This window comes from Hyaena hyaena, unplaced genomic scaffold, assembly GCF_003009895.1.
Source record: "Hyaena hyaena isolate Hyena2069 unplaced genomic scaffold, ASM300989v1 scaffold_116, whole genome shotgun sequence".
NCBI classification, from domain to species: Eukaryota; Metazoa; Chordata; class Mammalia; order Carnivora; family Hyaenidae; genus Hyaena; species Hyaena hyaena.
The window spans coordinates 1,018,898-1,036,821 of NW_024080748.1; the positions used below are offsets into that span (position 1 = coordinate 1,018,898).

Consider the following 17,924-nt stretch of genomic DNA (forward strand, 5'->3'; position numbering starts at 1 on the left):
GCTATTCGGGGTCTTTTGTGGTTCCATACAAATTTTTGGATAGTTTGTTCTAGTTTTGAGAAGTATGCTGGTGCAATTTTGATTGGAATTGCATTGAATGTGTAGAGTGCTTTAGGTAGTAATGACATCTTAACTATATTTATTCTTCCTATCCCTGAGCATGGAATGTTTTTCCATTTCTTTGTGTCTTCTTCAATTTCCTTCCTAAGTTTTCTATAGTTTTCATCATACAGATCTCTTGTATCCTTGGTTAGGTTTATTCCTAGGTATTTTATGGTTTTTTGTGCAATTGTGAATGGGATCAGTTTCTTGATTTCTCTTTCTGTTGCTTCATCATTGGTGTATAAAAATGCAACCGGTTTCTGTACGTTGATTTTGTACCCTGCAACTTGGCTGAATTCTTGGATCAGTTCTAGTAGGCTTCTGGTGGAGTCTGTCGGGTTTTCTATGTAGAGTATCATGTCATGGAGATACCGTTTTAAAATTGATGTGGAGATGTCAAATGGTGACCCGGATATATAATTTGGTGCTCAGAAGAGAGGTCAGAGCTGAACATAAAAATTGGGAAACCGTCAACATACAAAAAGTTTAAAGCCATGGGATTGAATAAAGTTGACTGGAAAACTTGCAGAGAGAGAAAAGAAGGAAGACTAACACAGAGCCCCGAGTGCTCAGACCTTCAGCGTTCAGGCAGAGGGGAGGGGGCGCCCAAGAAAGAGACTGAAGAGAAACAGCCAATGAAACAGGAGGAACCAGGAGAGCAGGGTATCATGGGCGCCAAGAAAAGTAGCCATTTCAGGAAGGAAGATGAGTAAGTTCTAGGGGTCTGCGGTATAACACCCAGCCTACAGATGATGATACTATATTGTACACTTAAAAATCTGTTATGAGAGTGACCTCATATTAAATGTTCTCGCCACAATAACATTTTCAAAATGAATTAATTTTTTTAAAAAGATGTGCAACACAATTTGTGGACATGAGGACACACTTGAGTGGTACAGGAGACTTTAGAAACATTTCTCTCATGGAGGTTGTCAGGCCCAGAGAGGGAAAGTGACTGCCCAGGATCACACAGAGGGCTGGTGGCAGGCAAAGTGGGACCAGACCTCAGGACTTCCGCTGCAGAAGGCTGCTCTAGCTCACTCTACCTCTTTGTAAGTTCTACCTTGAGCTCACCACCTCTATTAGATTTACCTTTGCAAGGCTCCAAGCCCATGAGTATTTGTAAACAAGTATAGTGGGACACAAACTGTAGTTTCTGCTACTATAAGCAACATTCAAAGGACCAGAGCATTGTGCTAAAATGTGGTAATCATTCTTGTGCCCAAAAAGGCTGCAATGAGAGAGTGAGTAGTTTACCAAGTATGCAATCCTCGTTGAGAGCCTGGCGCCCTCACCTGTGGTCTCCTACAGACTGACTCCTGTGGAGTGATACAAACTATGCCTCTTTAGGAGTAATAGTGAAAAAACCCACCTTTACTGAAGGCTAGAAAGCACACCTTGTGATGTGAGGCCATGCCTTGAAAAACAAATGACTCAACGGAAATGTAATTCAAACAATAATCAATGGTCTGTAAAAACATCTCTGCATTAATTGTGAAACATCTCCCTTGAATGCCAATCTTATCACATTTCTGGCCTGGTAGAGAAGAAAATGCAGTGTCTGGAGCAGCCAGGTGTGACAGTGGCAATGACTATACCTCACTCCAGAGCTGAGTGAAGCACCACCTGGGACAGAGTGTTGACCGATCATGGAACCAGGGGGCTGCTCTGACTCAGCAAACAGCCCAGGAGGTCACAGCCACCTGGGCAAGCACCTTGAGACTAGCCACCAGCTTCACACCAAGCAGCATAAGCTAGACCCAAGCTCTCTCCTCAGCTTTACCACTGAATAGCTGGCAATCTTGGATAAGTCACTGCCTCTCTTTAGGCCTTAGGGTTGCTCTGGGAGCAGTGGGACCCAGGAAGGCAGCCAAAGAAAGGGAATTCAATAAATAGTGTTGAGACACTATTGGGTAGCCATCTGGAAAAATAATGAAGTTGAATCCACATTTGACATTGTGTACCAGGATAAATTCCAAATGGATCAAAGACTTACAAGTTAAAAAAACCAAATAAACATAAAAAGTACTAGAGTCGGGCGCTTGGCTGGCTCAGTCAGTTGAGTGTCTGACTTCAGCTCAGGTCATGATCTCACGATTCATGGGTTCGGGCCTTGCACTGGGCTCTGTGCTGAAAACCTGGAGCTTGGAGCCTGCTTCAGATTCTGTGTCTCTGTCTCTCTCTGTCCCTACCCTGCCCACACTCTGTCTTTCTCTCTCAAAAATAAATAAACACAAAAATTTTTTGAAAGCACTAGAGTAAAATATGAGGAAATTCCTTTATACTCTTGAGTGCGGAGGGTTTCTCTAACTCGGAATCCAGAAGCCAAATAGGAAAAGATTGATAAATTTCATCTATGGAGAAAGAAAAATTTGCATCGCAAAAACAAGACAAAATCAACACAAATACCAAAAGCAGAAACAAAAAAAAAGCTGAGAAAATATATTTGCAGTCTGAACCCCAAAGACCTAATCTCCGTACTACACAAAATGTCCTAGAAATTTATCATAAAAAGATCAACAATCTAACTGGAAAAAAAGGGCAAAGGACCCTGAATCAGGCAGTACAATGTCCTCCCAAAGTCCTAATTCCTGGAGCCTTATGAGTGTTACACGTCAGAGAAGAACTGAGGTAGCAGATGAAATTAAATGTGCTAATTAGCTGGCCTCAAGATAGGGAGATTATGTTGGATTATCCAGGGCAGGAGAGGGGGCCTAATGGAATCATGAGGATTTTTAGATGTGGAAGAGAGTGGCAGAAAAGTCTGTGATGTGATGTGATGTGATGTGATGTGATGTGATATGATATGATATGATATGATATGATATGATGTGATGTGATATGATTCAGGAAAGATTCAATCAGCCACTGCTGGCTTTGAAGATGGCCAGGGGCCACAGTCAGGAAATGCAGGCAGCCTCAAGAAGCTGGAAGAGGGAAGAAAACACTCACTTCCTCTACACTCCAGAAAATGATGCAGTCTGCTCACACCCTGATTTTAGCCCAGAGAGACCATTTCAGATTTCTGACCACAAACTCTATGATAATACATTTGCGTTATTTTAAGCCACCAATTTTCTGGTAATCTGTTATAGTAGTAATGAAGAATTAATACAGGTATGGAGAAACCCCTCATAAAGAAGAAAATACAGGCGTATCTGGTGGCTGTCAGTTAAGTGTCCAACTTTGCTCTGGTCATGATCTCGCAATTCATGGGTTCGAGCCCCATGTCAGGGTCTGTGCTGACAGCTTGGAGCCTGGAGCCTGCTTTCGATTCTGTGTCTCCCTCTCTCTCTGACCCTCTCCCACTTGCACTCTGTCTCTCTCTGTCTCTCAAAAATGAATAAACATTAAAAATAAATAAAATTTTTTTAAAAGAAGAAAATACAAATAGCTCCTGAACTTTCAAAAAGGTGCTCAATCTTCATTCACGACATCCAAAACTAGAGGGATTAGAAAAGGTCACAATCACCTTAAAGAACAGAGTTGGAAGACTTAACAATACCAGATATTAGAATTTATTATAAATCTGCAGTCAAGGTGGTATGGTACTAGCATGCACATAGAAAAACAGACTAATGAAAGAGGAGTCCAAAACCAAATTTACACATATAGACAGTTTCTTGATTTACAACAAAGGAGCCTCTAATTTCAATGGGGAAAGGACAGACTTTTCAATAAATGGTTTTAGAGCAGTGTGTGTGTGTGTGTGTGTGTGTGTTTAAACTAATTCAAAATGGATTTTAAGTCTAAATGTATAATGCAAAATAATAAGGTTTCAAGATGAACACAAAAAGAATATTTTCATTTCATGACCTTGGAGTAGACAAAAATATTTAATTTTTTTTAGTGTTTTTTTTTTTTTTGAGAGAGACAGACAGACAGACTGAGCATAAGTGGGTAAGGGGTGCAGAGAGAGAGGGACAGAATGTGAAGCAGGCTCCAGGCTCTGAGCTGTCAGCACACAGCCCGATGTGGGGCTCGAACTCATGTACTAAGATCATGACCTGAGCCAAAGTCGGATGCTTAACTGACTAAGCCACCCAGGCGCTCCAAAAATGTTTTAAATATGCTCTATTTAATGGGTTACCTCAAACCATTAAATGAAACATTGATAAGCTGGGCTTCATTACAATTAAGGATATCTATGCATCAAAAGACACCATTAAGAAAGCAAAAGAGCAAGCCACTGACTGTGAAAAGATGTACATTAGATATATATATACATTAGATATATATATATATCTAACAAAGGTCTTGAATCCATAAGATAAAGGATGCCTACAAATTATTAAGAAAAACATAGACAAAATCCGCTTTGAAGTATCTGCACTTAAGCCTTTGCACTTAACAAAAGAAGCTAGTCAAATGGCCTATAAGCATATGAAATGGTGCTGCACATCACTGGTTATCAGAGAAATGCAAATTATAATGACAGTGAGGTTCCACACTACACGCTTAGCAGAATGGCCTAAATCAAGAAGACTGAAAATACCTGGCAAGGAGATGGTACAGTTGGAACTCCCATATATTACTGCTGGGCAATATATAACTGGCACTACTGCTATGGAAAACTGCTGAGAAGGTATCCACTAATGCTAAGGATATGATCCAGAAATCCTACTCTCAGCTACGTACTCAAGAGAAATCAATGTGCGCGTTCACTAAAAGACACATATAAGAATGTTCGTAGCAGCCCATTCACAATCCTCAAACTGGAAACAACCCAAATCTTCAACAGTTAAATGGGCATGTAAGTTGTGGCATGTTCATTCAGTGGACTATCATCAGTAAAGAAGAACTACTGCTGCACACAAGATGGAAGACTCAACGTGTTAAACAAAAGAGGCCAAACACATGAGTACACAGTGCATAACACTGTTAATATGAAGTCCAACCACAGGCAAAACTCATTACTAGAGACAGAAGTTGTAAGAGTAGTTAACTCTAGGGCTGGGGTATTGACTGACAAGGGATACTTCCTGGGGTGTGAGAAATGCTCTGTGTTTTGCACTGGATGGTGGTTTCTTAGGTATACACCTATGTAAAAACTCATCAAACTGAACTTTTAAGATATATACACTTTACTGTACTTCAATTTAAAAAGTAAAAAAAGACAAAAACCACCTTTAGTAGTTTTTCACTTATCAGATTGGCAAAAATCCTGACATTTCTTTTTTTTTAATGTTTATTTATTTTTGAGAGAGAGAGGGAGAGCACGCACGAATGTGAGCAGGGGAGGGACAGAGAAAGAGGGAGAGAGAAAATCCCAAGCAGGCTCTGCGCTCACAGACCCCAACATTGGGTCTGAACTCACAAACCGTGAAATCATGACCTGAGCTGAAATCAAGAGTCAGCTTAACTGACTGAGCCACCCAGGCACCCCAACCCCAAAGTTTCTTGACACACTATTAGGGGGGCTGCAGAACATACAATGCTAGTGGGAGTGAAAAATGGTATAATTCTCATGAAAGCCGTTCCTATCTTGCAAAATACATACACTTACTTTTTGATACAATAATTTCACTTCTAGGGATTTATCCTTCAACATCCCACATATAAAATAATATATATATACACACAAAGTTATTCACTACATTATTACTTAGAATAACATTCACTACATTGTTAGAATAACAAAAAACTAGAAATGATCTACATGTCCATCAATAGGGCAAGGGTTGAATGAATCATGGTGCATAGGTATGCCGGAATATTATGTACATATAATAACAAAGTAGGAAGGCTTTTATACTGACATGTAAAGATCTCCCAGACAAATCGTTGAAAGAAAAAATAAGACACTAATAAGTGTGTATAATATACTTCCATTTATGGAAAAGGGGGGATAAAAAGATATCTTATGATGGATGTGGGGGGGAGGAGGGATGGGCACAGAGGAGGGCACTTGTGGGGATGAGCACTGAGTGTTATGTGGACACTAATTTGACAATAAACTATTTGTAAAAAAAAAAAAAAAAGATATCTTAGCATTTACTTACATATCCAGAAAGAAACCAGAAAAACACAGAAGAAACTAAGAACAGGCATTAGCTGCACATGTGGTAGAAGGATTTTGGGGTGTTGGACAAATGGGGGACAGGGCAGGAGGAAAGTTTTTCATTTTAAATCTTTTTATGTCTTTTACGTTTGAATCATGTACATGTATTAATTATTCAAAAACTAAATAAGTGAAGTAACTTTTTTAAGAGGTAAGGGACAATGAGAGGGGGAAGAAGAATCCTAAAAGGGGCAGTTTGCCAAAACAATGTCATCAACTTCACAATTCTACCTGGTTCTTATATGGAGAACTGCTGGACCTAAACAAGACATTTGGTCTGGGAGACAGAAGAAGTTATTGTTGACATGAAGGGGAGCTAAATATTGAAGTGAAGAGATGACATCATCTTATCCGGTGGCGTTAAAAACAGGCTGGACTGTCACTGGTCGGCAGCATCCGGCAGTGGACCACAGGCTCTGAAGTTAGAAGCCTTGGTTAAAGACCTGACACGCAGATTCCTCCCAACATACTGCTCAGCCTACATTCCGCTTCCCTCACCTAGAAAATGGGGTTGACAAGAGTGCCAACTCATCGACTTGGTATTAGGATTAAATAAAGCACTTACGCTTTGCCAATCACACCGTGCATAGGACCATATGGGTTTTTACTTGCCTCTAAGGTCTCTGCAAGGCCCTGAGGTTTGGAGGTATTGCCTCTCAGAGGAACAGCTAGTGTCAAAAAAGATTTAGTTTTCACTATTAAATTCTCATATGACCCTGTTTGATGGGTTTCAAGCCAAGGTCAGATGCGGTGCCACACATATTACAAAGGTACAAAGGTTTAATAATTGGAAGTCATCAGTGAAATGAAGAGAATAAAAGATCCTTACATAGATTATAGCTCCAGTTTGGTAAAAGAGCTGGCTTTGCCTGGAGGAGGAGGAGGAGGAGGAGACATGACACTTTCCTGCCAAATATCTAACCCTTTAACAATGCCTCTTTGGCAAGCCTGAATGCTCCGGGAGAAGGCCACCAATAAAATCCTTTCCAAAGGTCTGCGTGGAGCGTGGAGCAGGGAGAGAGGAAATGTAGTCAGCTCTTTTTTCTCTGCAGGAAGGGAAGGCTGAACAACTGCGCATCAGGAGAGAAGGCAAACAAATTGCCCATTCAAGCCAAAATAAGCTGCTCCTAGGGGAAGCAAAACAGCTGGAGCCAATTCAGCCAGACATGGAGGTGAGGGCCCGAAGACAGAGCTGGGTCTGGGAGCCAGCCTCTGGTAGGCAGAGATCTTTCTGGGCAAGTGGTGGTCAAATGCCCTCATGTCAGCCCTGCTGACCTCAGTCTATGCCCACGGAATGGGAGCCAGCCAGCCAGCTCTGTCAGATATGGAGGGAAATCCTAGGTGGGAAGGAAGGAAGAAAGGGACTAGTGAACCTGCCAAGTGAGCGAGCACCTGCTGAGCACCTGTTACGTGGCAGGCACTGAGCAGTCACCTGACATACCTATGCCGTTTGGAAGAACAACTTTTGGGGGTAGGTAGATTTTACAGATGAGGAATCAGGCTCACTGAGGTGGACTGACTGGGCAAGGCACCCATTAGAAGTGGCCAGGCCAGCTCTGGCCAGTGGCCTCCGCTCTCTCTTTCCTGACTGTCACCTGAGCTTCTCTAGGCCTGGCTTTCTTTTTCTGAAGCAGAAACTCACACCACCTCACCATCCTGTCTAGCCATGGTGATGCCTGGGGGCAAACATAGACTATGTCAAGAGAAGCCTCACTGGAAAACAAAGGAAAGAATCAAACCAAACTGCAGAAGAAGGGGAAAAAAGAAACCGGGAAGCAGAAGTAGTAGCAGAGTAGAATTATTCTGATTCCCTAAGAAACCTGAAATGCGGCTACTGTGGGCTTTGCTTCAGGCTGGAACACGTAGGATCTGAATCCCTGTCTGGGGCAGCAGATAGCAGCAATCTGATCTGGAACAAATCTGGGCTAGCACTGTTTCTAAGGCTGTTCGGACTTCTAGATCCCCCAGATTGGGGTCCCCAGGCTCCAATTACAAATCCCTTCTGTAGCTATGCTGAGATCCTGCAATAGTCCCTGAAGGCTGGGGAACACACTTCCCTCTCTAGCTTCTGAGGGTCCCATCCTGAGCCTCAGGCCTTCTTATACTCATCTTACAAATTACTTCCTTCCTTGAAGCCTTAATGTATGATGATGACAATGATTATGGTAATAATACCAGCTAACATTTACCGAGTCTCTACTTTTGTGCCAGGCACTGTTAGCACTCTACATAACCTTATGAGGTCAATAATATATTCCAAATGAGGCGATCAAGACACAGAGGGGTTAAGCCACTTAGAGAAGGTTCATAGGTGTAGGAGCCAGAATTTGAGTCCAAGCGATCTGATCCTAGTGTCTGTGCTCTTCTTAACCATCACCCATAATGCATCAGGTCATAGGATATGAGAGTCGAAAGAGCAATCTTGGAAGGCAAGTAGACAGCTTTACTATTTATTGCTGCTTGTCCCTGGACAACCTGTTTGTCCTCTATAAAACGGGTACAACAAATATACTTTGTGGAGTGTCCATTCTAAGAGCAGGTCCTGAATCATGTCCTTCCATCAGGCTCTATTTCACCTCCCCTCTGGTCTGTCTATTGCACATTCGCTACATATACCAGGTATCTCACATACATTAATCCTCACAGCAGTCCTGCAAAATGGGAATTATCCCCCATTACATAGATGGGGAGTGGGGGGTGGAATGGAAGTTCACAAAGAGATGGAGCCGGTGTGAACCCAGGCCATCTGCCCTCAGAGTCTGTGCTCTTTCTACAGACTGCCTAGGCTGCCTCTGTCGGCTGGGCCTGCCACCCACCAGCTCTGGCCCCGCCTTCATCTGCACTGTGTTCTTTCTCATATTTAGACTCCCTACATCTTCTTGTTTGTGCGGGTCCCAGAGGAAGCCAGCCTCTCCCCCAGTGCAGTGACAACAGCAGCAGCAACATCCTAGGCACCACCTCTGATTCTCAGAGTAGCTTGTCTTAATTACACCCAGGCTGGAGCAGTTCCGGAATAGAGTATCTGGCGCTGCTGTGAAGCGTACAGGTCTGCTATTACATTTTCTCGCTCCTTTTCTGACTCTAGCCCAGTTCCCTGCCCACCCCCCTCTGCTGGCTGGCAGCCTACCTCCTCAGCTGTCCTTGGTTCTGCCTCCTTGCACATCACGTTTGGGCCTACAAAGTGGTGCTTCAAACTGCTGCCCCTGCACGTGGCTGAGCCAGATTCAGCTCAATTCAGAACACAGCGCTCCAGTCTCTGCCGGGCACCAGGCACTGCTCTGGGTGCTGCAAACCGGCAGAAAACAGAAGGAAAACGCAGGGGCCTTGCCCTTCAGAAGCTGAGTCAGAGGCCAGGAGAGAAGTAGCCAGAGACAGAAATCACCAACAGGCCAGCAGTGAGGGGTTTATAATAGGATCCTAAAATATCAGAGCAGGAGGGGATCTTGACTTTCTGTTTTTGCCCCTCCACTTTTCTTTTTGTTAAAAAATTTTTTTAATGTTTTTATTTTATTTTTTGAGAGTGAGAGAGACACAGCATGAACAGGGGAGGGGCAGAGAAAGAGGGAGACACAGAATCCAAAGCAGGCTGCAGGCTCTGAGCTGTCAGCAAAGCCTGATGTGGGGCTCGAACTCACAAACTGCAAGATCATGACCTGAGCTGAAGTTGGATGCTTAACCAACTGAGCCACCTAGGTGCCCCTTAACCCCTCCATTTTATAGATGAAGAGCTAAAGCCTAGAGGAAGGCAATTAGAAAATATATCAGATAATAACAATGAGCACTTCTAAAACTCTTACTAGGAGCCAAGTACTGTTCTATGTGCTTTATATATATTAACTCCTGGAACCCTCACAACAACCCTAGGAAGTACATGCTACTGTCCTCCCACAGAAGGGTCAAGTACCTTGTCCAAGTTCACACAGCTAGGACGTGGAAACCTATATTGAACTCAGGCAGTCGGGCCCCACACTGGTGTCTCTTTAATGCACTGTGAGATAAGACTAGTCTACCTATAGAAGTAATAAGGAACCTTCTGAAAGGAATTACTCATAGGCCTAATTATTTTTTTAAATTTTATTTATTTATTTATTTTTATTTACAAATAGTTTATTGTCAAGTTGGTTTCCATATAACACCCAGTGCTCATCCCCACAAGTGCCCCCCTCCATGCCATCTCATAGGCCTAATTATAAAAAGAGTCAACCCTGGTTATCCAGAGTCAATTAAGAGGAAACTTCAATTAATCAGAAACTTGGCTTCATCTGGGAGTTCCTGAGTGCCATGAAATACAAGGCAGTTAGGGCAGTGAGCAGAGCCCTCTATCTCCAAAGAAAGTAGAAAGAACTTGGAGTGAGGAATTTATTCAAAGAAACAAGAGCAGCCCAATCTTCTCCCTGCATGTCTGGCTTTCTACGCATGATGTCCCTGTAGTCTATAAAATCTTTAATATCCTCAAATGCCACTTCCTGGGGCAGGGGATCCAGCTCAGGTACCTTAAAAAGACGCTCAATGAGTGGCACCTGGGTGGCTTAGTCGGTTAAGCATCCGACTTTCGCTTAGGTCATGATATCGCGGTTCGTGGGTTCGAGCCCCGCGTCAGGCTCTGTGCTGACTGCCAGCTCAGAGCCTGGAGCCTGTTTCAGAGTCTGTATCTCCCTCTCTCTCTGACCCTCCCCTGCTCACGCTGTCTCTCTCTCTCTCTCCTAGAAATAAACAAAAATATTAAAAAAAAAAAAAGACGCTCAATGATATGGATAGAAATTTTTAGGGAAGGGGCTTCTAGCCCCATGTTGGGGTCTGTGCTGACAGCACAGAGCCTGCTTGGGATTCTCCCTCTCCCTCCCTCTCTCTGCCCCTCTCCCACTTATTCTCTCTCTCCCTCTCTCTCTCTCACTCTTTTGCTCTCTCTCAAAAGAAATAAACATTAAAAAAAAAAAAAAAGGAAAGGGGCTTCTAGTAAAGCCTTGGTCATCCGAAGACTTCCATTTCCCAGCATTCGCCCCAACATATGCACACATGCACATCATAGCCCTGGGTTAACTGAAAGTCTTCTCTAACTCCGCCACAGGACTTTCAGATCACAGTTAGCAGGATACCAATTACTTACCAATCACTGCCAGATTATGCTCTGAGCCACAAGAGACCTGTAAAAAGAAAAAAAAAAAAAGTTACATTAGAGAAAGAAAATTCTTTGTTCAAGGAAAAATGTTGGACTTCTCATCTGCTATTTGACCCTTTCACCCTCTAGCCCCACAAAGAACACAACACGTACTCTCATACTTCCTGGCCTTTGCATGTGTGGTTCCTCTGTCTGGACGTCCTCTCCTCGATTGCCTACCTAGAAAACTTCCACTCATCCTTTAAAGTCTCAATGTGCCCACTGAGACTCCTTTGCTTCTAGGCTGACTCAACACTCCTTTCCTTATGCAATTTGTGTGTACCCCACTGTAGCAATTCTCCTGTGGCCTTTTACATTTTTTGTCTCCTCGCTAGACTGTATGCATTTTGAGAACAAAATGCTGAGTCTCAGTTAACTGTACAAGGTCTGGGACTCAGTTAATGAATGAAAAAACCAAGCACATAAAAGAAAAAATACCTAATACATAAAAGAACAAAGAATTATTTGGGGTTCAGAATCTAGTTTTCACTGAGTGCACGGCACTTCTTGCCTTTCGGTCTCCACACGTCCCAACAGCTACCAGAAGGAAGTAAGTGGGAATATAAAAACATAAGTGGTTCCCCAGGTACTAATTAAAAGAAACTCTGGCCTCTGGAGAAGCATCCTGTGACCTTTATCAGGATGCTCACTTCAGCTCTTAGCAAGAGGAAGGCTTCAGGTCTCCATGGAATGTCAATGCTGGAAGGGCCCTGGAGATCATCTAATCCAATCCTTCTATGCTGCAAGGAGAAAACAGATGCTTGGGAAGAGGAAATAATTTGCTGCGGGTGCCAGAGCAAGTGTGCGTTGAAACAAGGACTAGAGTGTCTCTGATTCTTCGGAGCTTCACGCAAGTTCCTTTCTTGATGCTGTGGCTTCTCATCCCTCCCCAGTGAAAACTGCTTGGAAGTGATATTCAAAGGTCATTAGCACAGGCTCCTGCCAGTCAAGGTAACAGGCTCAAAAGACATTTGGGCGGTGGAGGCCTAATAACACACTGGTAGGTGAGAAAGGTCAGCAAAGTTTCTGAGACTTCTGTCTTTGTAAAAGCTGTGTGTTCCAGATCCCAGCTTCCACGGGAAACAGAGATACCCGCTCAGGTGGACTCCCTCACAGTGTCTGACCAAGAACCACTGCGTATTTTGTCCCAATAAGTATTTCCAGGTGTCTAGTCTCTGAGCTCCCTTGAGGCAGGCTCAGTGTCTGATTTATCTGAGGGCTTACAACCATGTCTCGCCCAGGGCCATACACACAGCACAAGTTCATTACATGCTTTCTGGTGACACGGAGGCTGGGTCCCTAGGTTCTGTCATAGGAAGCCACTTAGATTGAAGAATTGGGAAAACCTTAGGTGTCTAACAATAGGGGACTACTTATGTAAATTTTGGCAGAGCCATCTGATGGACTATTGTGCAGCCTTGAAAAACAGTGCTTACAGCAGAGAAAAATGCTCATGATATCCTATGAACTGAAAAATTACATAAAAATTGTATACATAATATGATCTCAACTCTACAATGGAATACAAATGAAAGACTGAAGAAAATACATCAAAAGTTAATAGTGACAGCCTCAGGGCTAGGAATGAGGTATGCATGGTATGGTTCCTTTTACTTTTTCCATGTTCTTCGAATTTTATATAGTAATCTTATGATCAGAAAAAAATTTACTGGAACTATGGAAAATAAACATAATACATTTCCTACTACAGAGGTAAAAATAATAAGTATGGCTATAAAATCTGATATCCTCTGAAGCTGCAGGAAAAAACATTTGAAGGAAATAATAACTAAATAGTGACGGTAGTGTGTCATGATGGTGGGACTATAAGACAGTTTCTCCTATTCTCTGTTTCTCAAATAGTCTTTAACTGCGATGGTGGGGGGGGGGGGGTGCAGGGGGAAGCAACAGGACCAGGGATCAAAGTCCCCATATATCACGGATACGCAAAAGCCAAGCACCATGCCAAGGCAGTCTGTCAATGTGATCTCGTCTTAATCATCACAACAGTCTTTTCAGGGAGGCTTGGCTGTACTCATTTCAGAGATAAGAACACTGAGGCCCATACACATTAAACAACTTTCAGAGCTAGCTGTGTGGCAGCAGCAGAACTAAAACCCAGGTCTGCCTGATCTCCAAGCTTAGGCTCTGTACTGCTAGATGCCACTTTTTTTTTTTTTTTAAATAAAGGTATTTCATTTTACAAAATGCAGACAGAAAAAGGGCCAGCCTCTGACTGCCAGGGCTCACCCCAGGGCTGTGGACTGTGGGGCTGACCAACCTGGAGGACCAGGGGCTTCCAGAAACAAGCCACTGACAAATGCCAGTACCAGGCAGCAGATGCTGCTCTGAATTAATGAGCAAGATGCTGATGAATGGATTTTGTCAAGGCAACGTAGAGCTTGAAACTCAAAGCTCCCCACTGCTTCTTGCTGTCTGTGCAATGGCACAGAGGTGAGGAGACCGAACACCACAGGCCACAAAATCCCAGTGCTACACTCCTTCAACAAGATTGTATCAATGACCATTTGCTTCATATTGCTCCTGTCAGCAGAAACCCAACCACCCAGCTGCAAGCAGCTTTCTAGAAGACTCTGTTAACAATGGCAGCATGCCCAGGAGGAAGAGATTCAGAGCCAGGAAGCCAGGTGAGTCCTAGGTCCTCTGCTTTTTGGCTCTGAGACCTTTGGCAAGATATTTAACTGCTCAGGCCTCAGCATTCTCAGGTGTAACAAGTAGATAATAGTGTCAACCCGTGTGCCTCACAGAATTGCTGGAGAACAAATGAGACAATCCATCACCTCACAGCCATTTGTCTCGCCTTCCTTACATATGAATCTGAATGTCATGCCTCTATATAAAGCCCTTCACAAGCTCCCACCATTGGCTTACAAGCTCGCATGAGTAGGCCCCTATTTAGCTCACTTCTCTCTGCTACTCATGAACCCTCAACTCCAAATAACATATCTCCCTTTTTTTCCATTCACACTACATTACATTTTTTCTAAGAATATGAGGCAATTTCAGGCTTTTATGAATGTTATTTTCCTCGACCTGAATTCCCTTTCTCCCACTGTCTACCTAGCTCAACCCTTTAAGATTGCCCAAACATCACCTCCTGGTAAAGACTTCCCTGACTCTCAAGGCTGCTCCACCCCACCTACCCCACAGCACCATGCATCACGGACTTATACATACAAGATGTCTATTTATGATGTGTGCATGTGTTAAGCACCTCTGTTGCTCAGACATCCAGCAGAGTGCCTCCCCAGTAATGTCACTGTCACAAGCCCAAGTATACAGGGCGTGAAGTTGGAGGGGGAAGGGGTAAAAAGATGAGGGGCCCAGAGAAGTTAGATGATCCCAAGACAAGTGAGTAGCGGTGTGGAACCCCGGTCCAACTGGGGACAAGCTCTGAGATGCATGGTGAGGCAGGAAGGGAACAGCACTACAAGGACACAGCATACAGGTGACAGGAGCATGAACACCCGTAGAATTGTTTCAGGAACTCCAGCACAGCAAAATACAATAGACCCGCAAAAGACATCAGCCCCGGGACACGGAGTCCCGCTATAGAGAAAGTAGGTTCCAAGTTGCTGATTGGTGACTTCAGGCGAAGGGGGCACACCTCGCCACCGGTGAGGGGAACAAAGGTGGCTGTGGAAACCTGTCATGACTCAGAGCAGCTCAAACGTGAAAGGGGTCTGCTCTGTTCAGACACCTCAGCCACAGGAGGAAGAAGTGCAGAAAACATTTTCCAAACTCCCAACTACCTCCCCACTGTGCCAAGATCTTCCAGAGAGCCTCCTGTGAGGCTTGACTCCATCAGTTCTTGTGGAGAAAGTCTCTACTCCCTTGGGGGCTGGATCCCACTAAGTACCGTTGGATGGGGATGAACTAACTGGTAGAAGATGCCCAGAGAATATGTGCTTGCTTCAGCAGCACATATACTAAAATTGGAATGATATGGAGAGTAGATGCCCAGAGAATATATGCTGAATGCATTAATGAGTTAAAATGAATGGATAACTAAATGCATAATCAAAAATTAGATTAACATGAAAATAGCTGCCAAATGCTACATGGAAGTACTCTATCTCTGGTCAGGACTGTTGTGCCATTTCTAAACACAGGTGACTGTCCCTTACTGAGTGCTTATGGCCAGGTATCTAACAGCTTTGCCTGTATTATCTCACTTAAACTTATACCGAACCTAGCAGATAGGTTCTTTTGTTTACATCCTTTACATTTACAAGGATGTAAAATGGGATGTAGGGTTCAGAAATGGATACTAGGGTTCAGAGAGTACAGTAACTTGCCCAGTATTTTACTGCTTGGAGAGGTGCAGGATTCTATAGTCTTTCAGATTCTACTTTTCTGTCCTCCTGACCAGTTTGTTGGCAAACAGGATGTAAATAAGCCGCCCACCCAGTTCCAGTTCCTTATATCTGGTAATCACGTGCCAGTTAGCAAGGGAACTTAAGCTGGGACAGCCCTAGACTTTCGAGGCCCAAACAACATCCTCCTGGGGCTAGGACCCAAACAAGAAGCGGCTCCAGAGTTTTCTCTTGGAGGAACGGCTGTGAAGTAGCAAGGAAGCTTGGACCCTGCCCTCCCTGTGGAAGCCATCGCCTTGTGGCTAACTCCACCAGACTGTTCACCTCTGAACAGGAGGATATCCGGGGCAGGGAGAAGGAGTGTGACCGGGGCTCCTGAGAAGTAGCACTGAGATCTCAAGGAGTGTAAGCGGGATCTAGGCCCATTCGGCCCCACTGGCCAGGAGCCACCCTCATCTTCCTAGGAGCAGCTGGTAGCAGTCCAGGGACCATCCAGGAGCACAGCGGCCTGTGGGGCCTTCTGATTGGTTCCTGCCCAGTGCCAATGGGCCCGGGCGCCCCGCGGATGCTATAGCAACGAGGCGCTGCGCGGGGGCGGGCCATTGCCAGGGACTCGGAGGAGGGATTCGAAGCCTGGGCTCTGTGCCTCGGGGAGAGTCTTTGGCAGGCACGAGGCCCAGAGGAGAAGCGTGTTGGGAGCAGCTCCAGAAAGGCAGCCTCCCCATGGCGGGGGTTAACAGGGAAGGGAATGGGCACTTCAGTGCAGCCTCTGCTACAACTCGGCCCAAACCCAGTTGCCATGTGCGTAGAAATCTGAGAAGACAACCAGAATTTCCAAACCTGTTAAAAAAGGCTGGGAGGCTGGGCATGTTTTTACAGGCAAACTGACGTCCTGTCAGCCAATGGATTTTTACCCCTAGGCTCAGAAAGAGCCCCAAATGGAGGTCATCGTGGCAGCAGTGAGGCAGCGCAGTTGCTTACTTTTGGAAGTACCTAGCCTTGCAAAGATACTTCTGACTCCTTTGCGAGGGCTTCTTCGTTTTTTGCTGAAATCCAGATATCAAAAGAGACCAAAAAATAAAAGGCTCCATCTGTCCCCCAACTCAAAGCCCCATTGATTGGGTTCCCAAAGAACCCATTTTCCCTCTGAGGCCAATTCCTTTTTTTCAAAGTACATTTTACACATAAGAAGGGGCTTAAAGTAGGTTCTACTACTTCCTCAAACAGAGGTTGGGTTGGGGAGGAAAGGAGCTAACGTTTGTTAAGTGTCTGGATGCCAAGCATGGGGCATCATAGAGTTTCACTCTACCTGCACAGCCTCACATCCTCATAGCTACTCTGGGAAGTGGGAATCTGTGTCCCTACTCAACAGGTCAGCAAACTTACTCAGCGGAGTTAAATCACTGGTCCCGAGTCAGAGGGGCTGTACACCCAAGTCAGCCTTGATTCAAAGCCTGTGAGCTTCACCACGATACATACTGCCTCTCTTCTGACACTGGTGCCAGACAACCCCCACCACTAAGGCTCAGACTCTCAGGCGGCAACTCTCTCTTTATCCCCTACTGTCTTCAGCCTGTTAGTTCTGCCTTCTCACAGTCTCTCACATCTGCGTCTTGATCTCCAGCTGCTCCGCCTTCTTCAGTCCTTTTCACTACAGCCTGGACTCTTTCAAGACTCTTTTATGACTTCAAGCTTTCTTCTCTTTGTCATGTCATGATGTGATTTTTTTTTTTTTTTTAATTTGGACGTTGTCATAGTCTCAGCCTCCTAACTTCCTACCATACCTGATTTTCTCTCTCCTTTGCTATATATAAACCCACTAACCCAGCAACACAAGTAGCTTCTCTGTTTCTGGAAAATCTGTTTCCCCACTCCTGTGCCTTTGTTTGCACCATTCTCCCTTGTCCATACCGTTATATATCCCAGAAGTCTTTTATGCCCCGCTGTCTAGAGAATAAAATTTCTTGGAGCTTGACTCTGTTCTGCAGATAGGTGTCCACATTACATACAGATATATAACTTGGGAACATATAAAAAGGAAACTGTAAGTATTAGGAAATGGCATAGCTTCACAACGAACAGTTCATTTCCTTTTTCTTTTTTTTTTTTAATGTTTTTTTTTTTATTTATTTCTAGGAGAGAGAGAGAGAGAGACAGTGTGAGCAGGGGAGGGTCAGAGAGAGAGGGAGTCACAGACTGAAACAGGCTCCAGGCTCCGAGCTGGCAGTCAGCACAGAGCCCGACGCGGGGCTCGAACCCACGA

At 44.3% G+C, this 17,924-nt stretch overlaps 1 protein-coding gene across 4 annotated transcripts in view; it reads right to left on the bottom strand.

Moving 5' to 3' along the window:
* The window catches only part of SERGEF (secretion regulating guanine nucleotide exchange factor), a 231,267-nt gene that overhangs the window by 78,024 nt on the left and 135,319 nt on the right, over positions 1–17,924 (bottom strand). For all 4 annotated transcript variants that reach the window (XM_039236806.1, XM_039236805.1, XM_039236804.1 and 1 more), the window contains one exon: positions 11,274–11,310. In XM_039236806.1, coding sequence (XP_039092737.1) covers positions 11,274–11,310 — 37 coding nt within the window. The remainder of the gene's footprint in view (positions 1–11,273; positions 11,311–17,924) is intronic.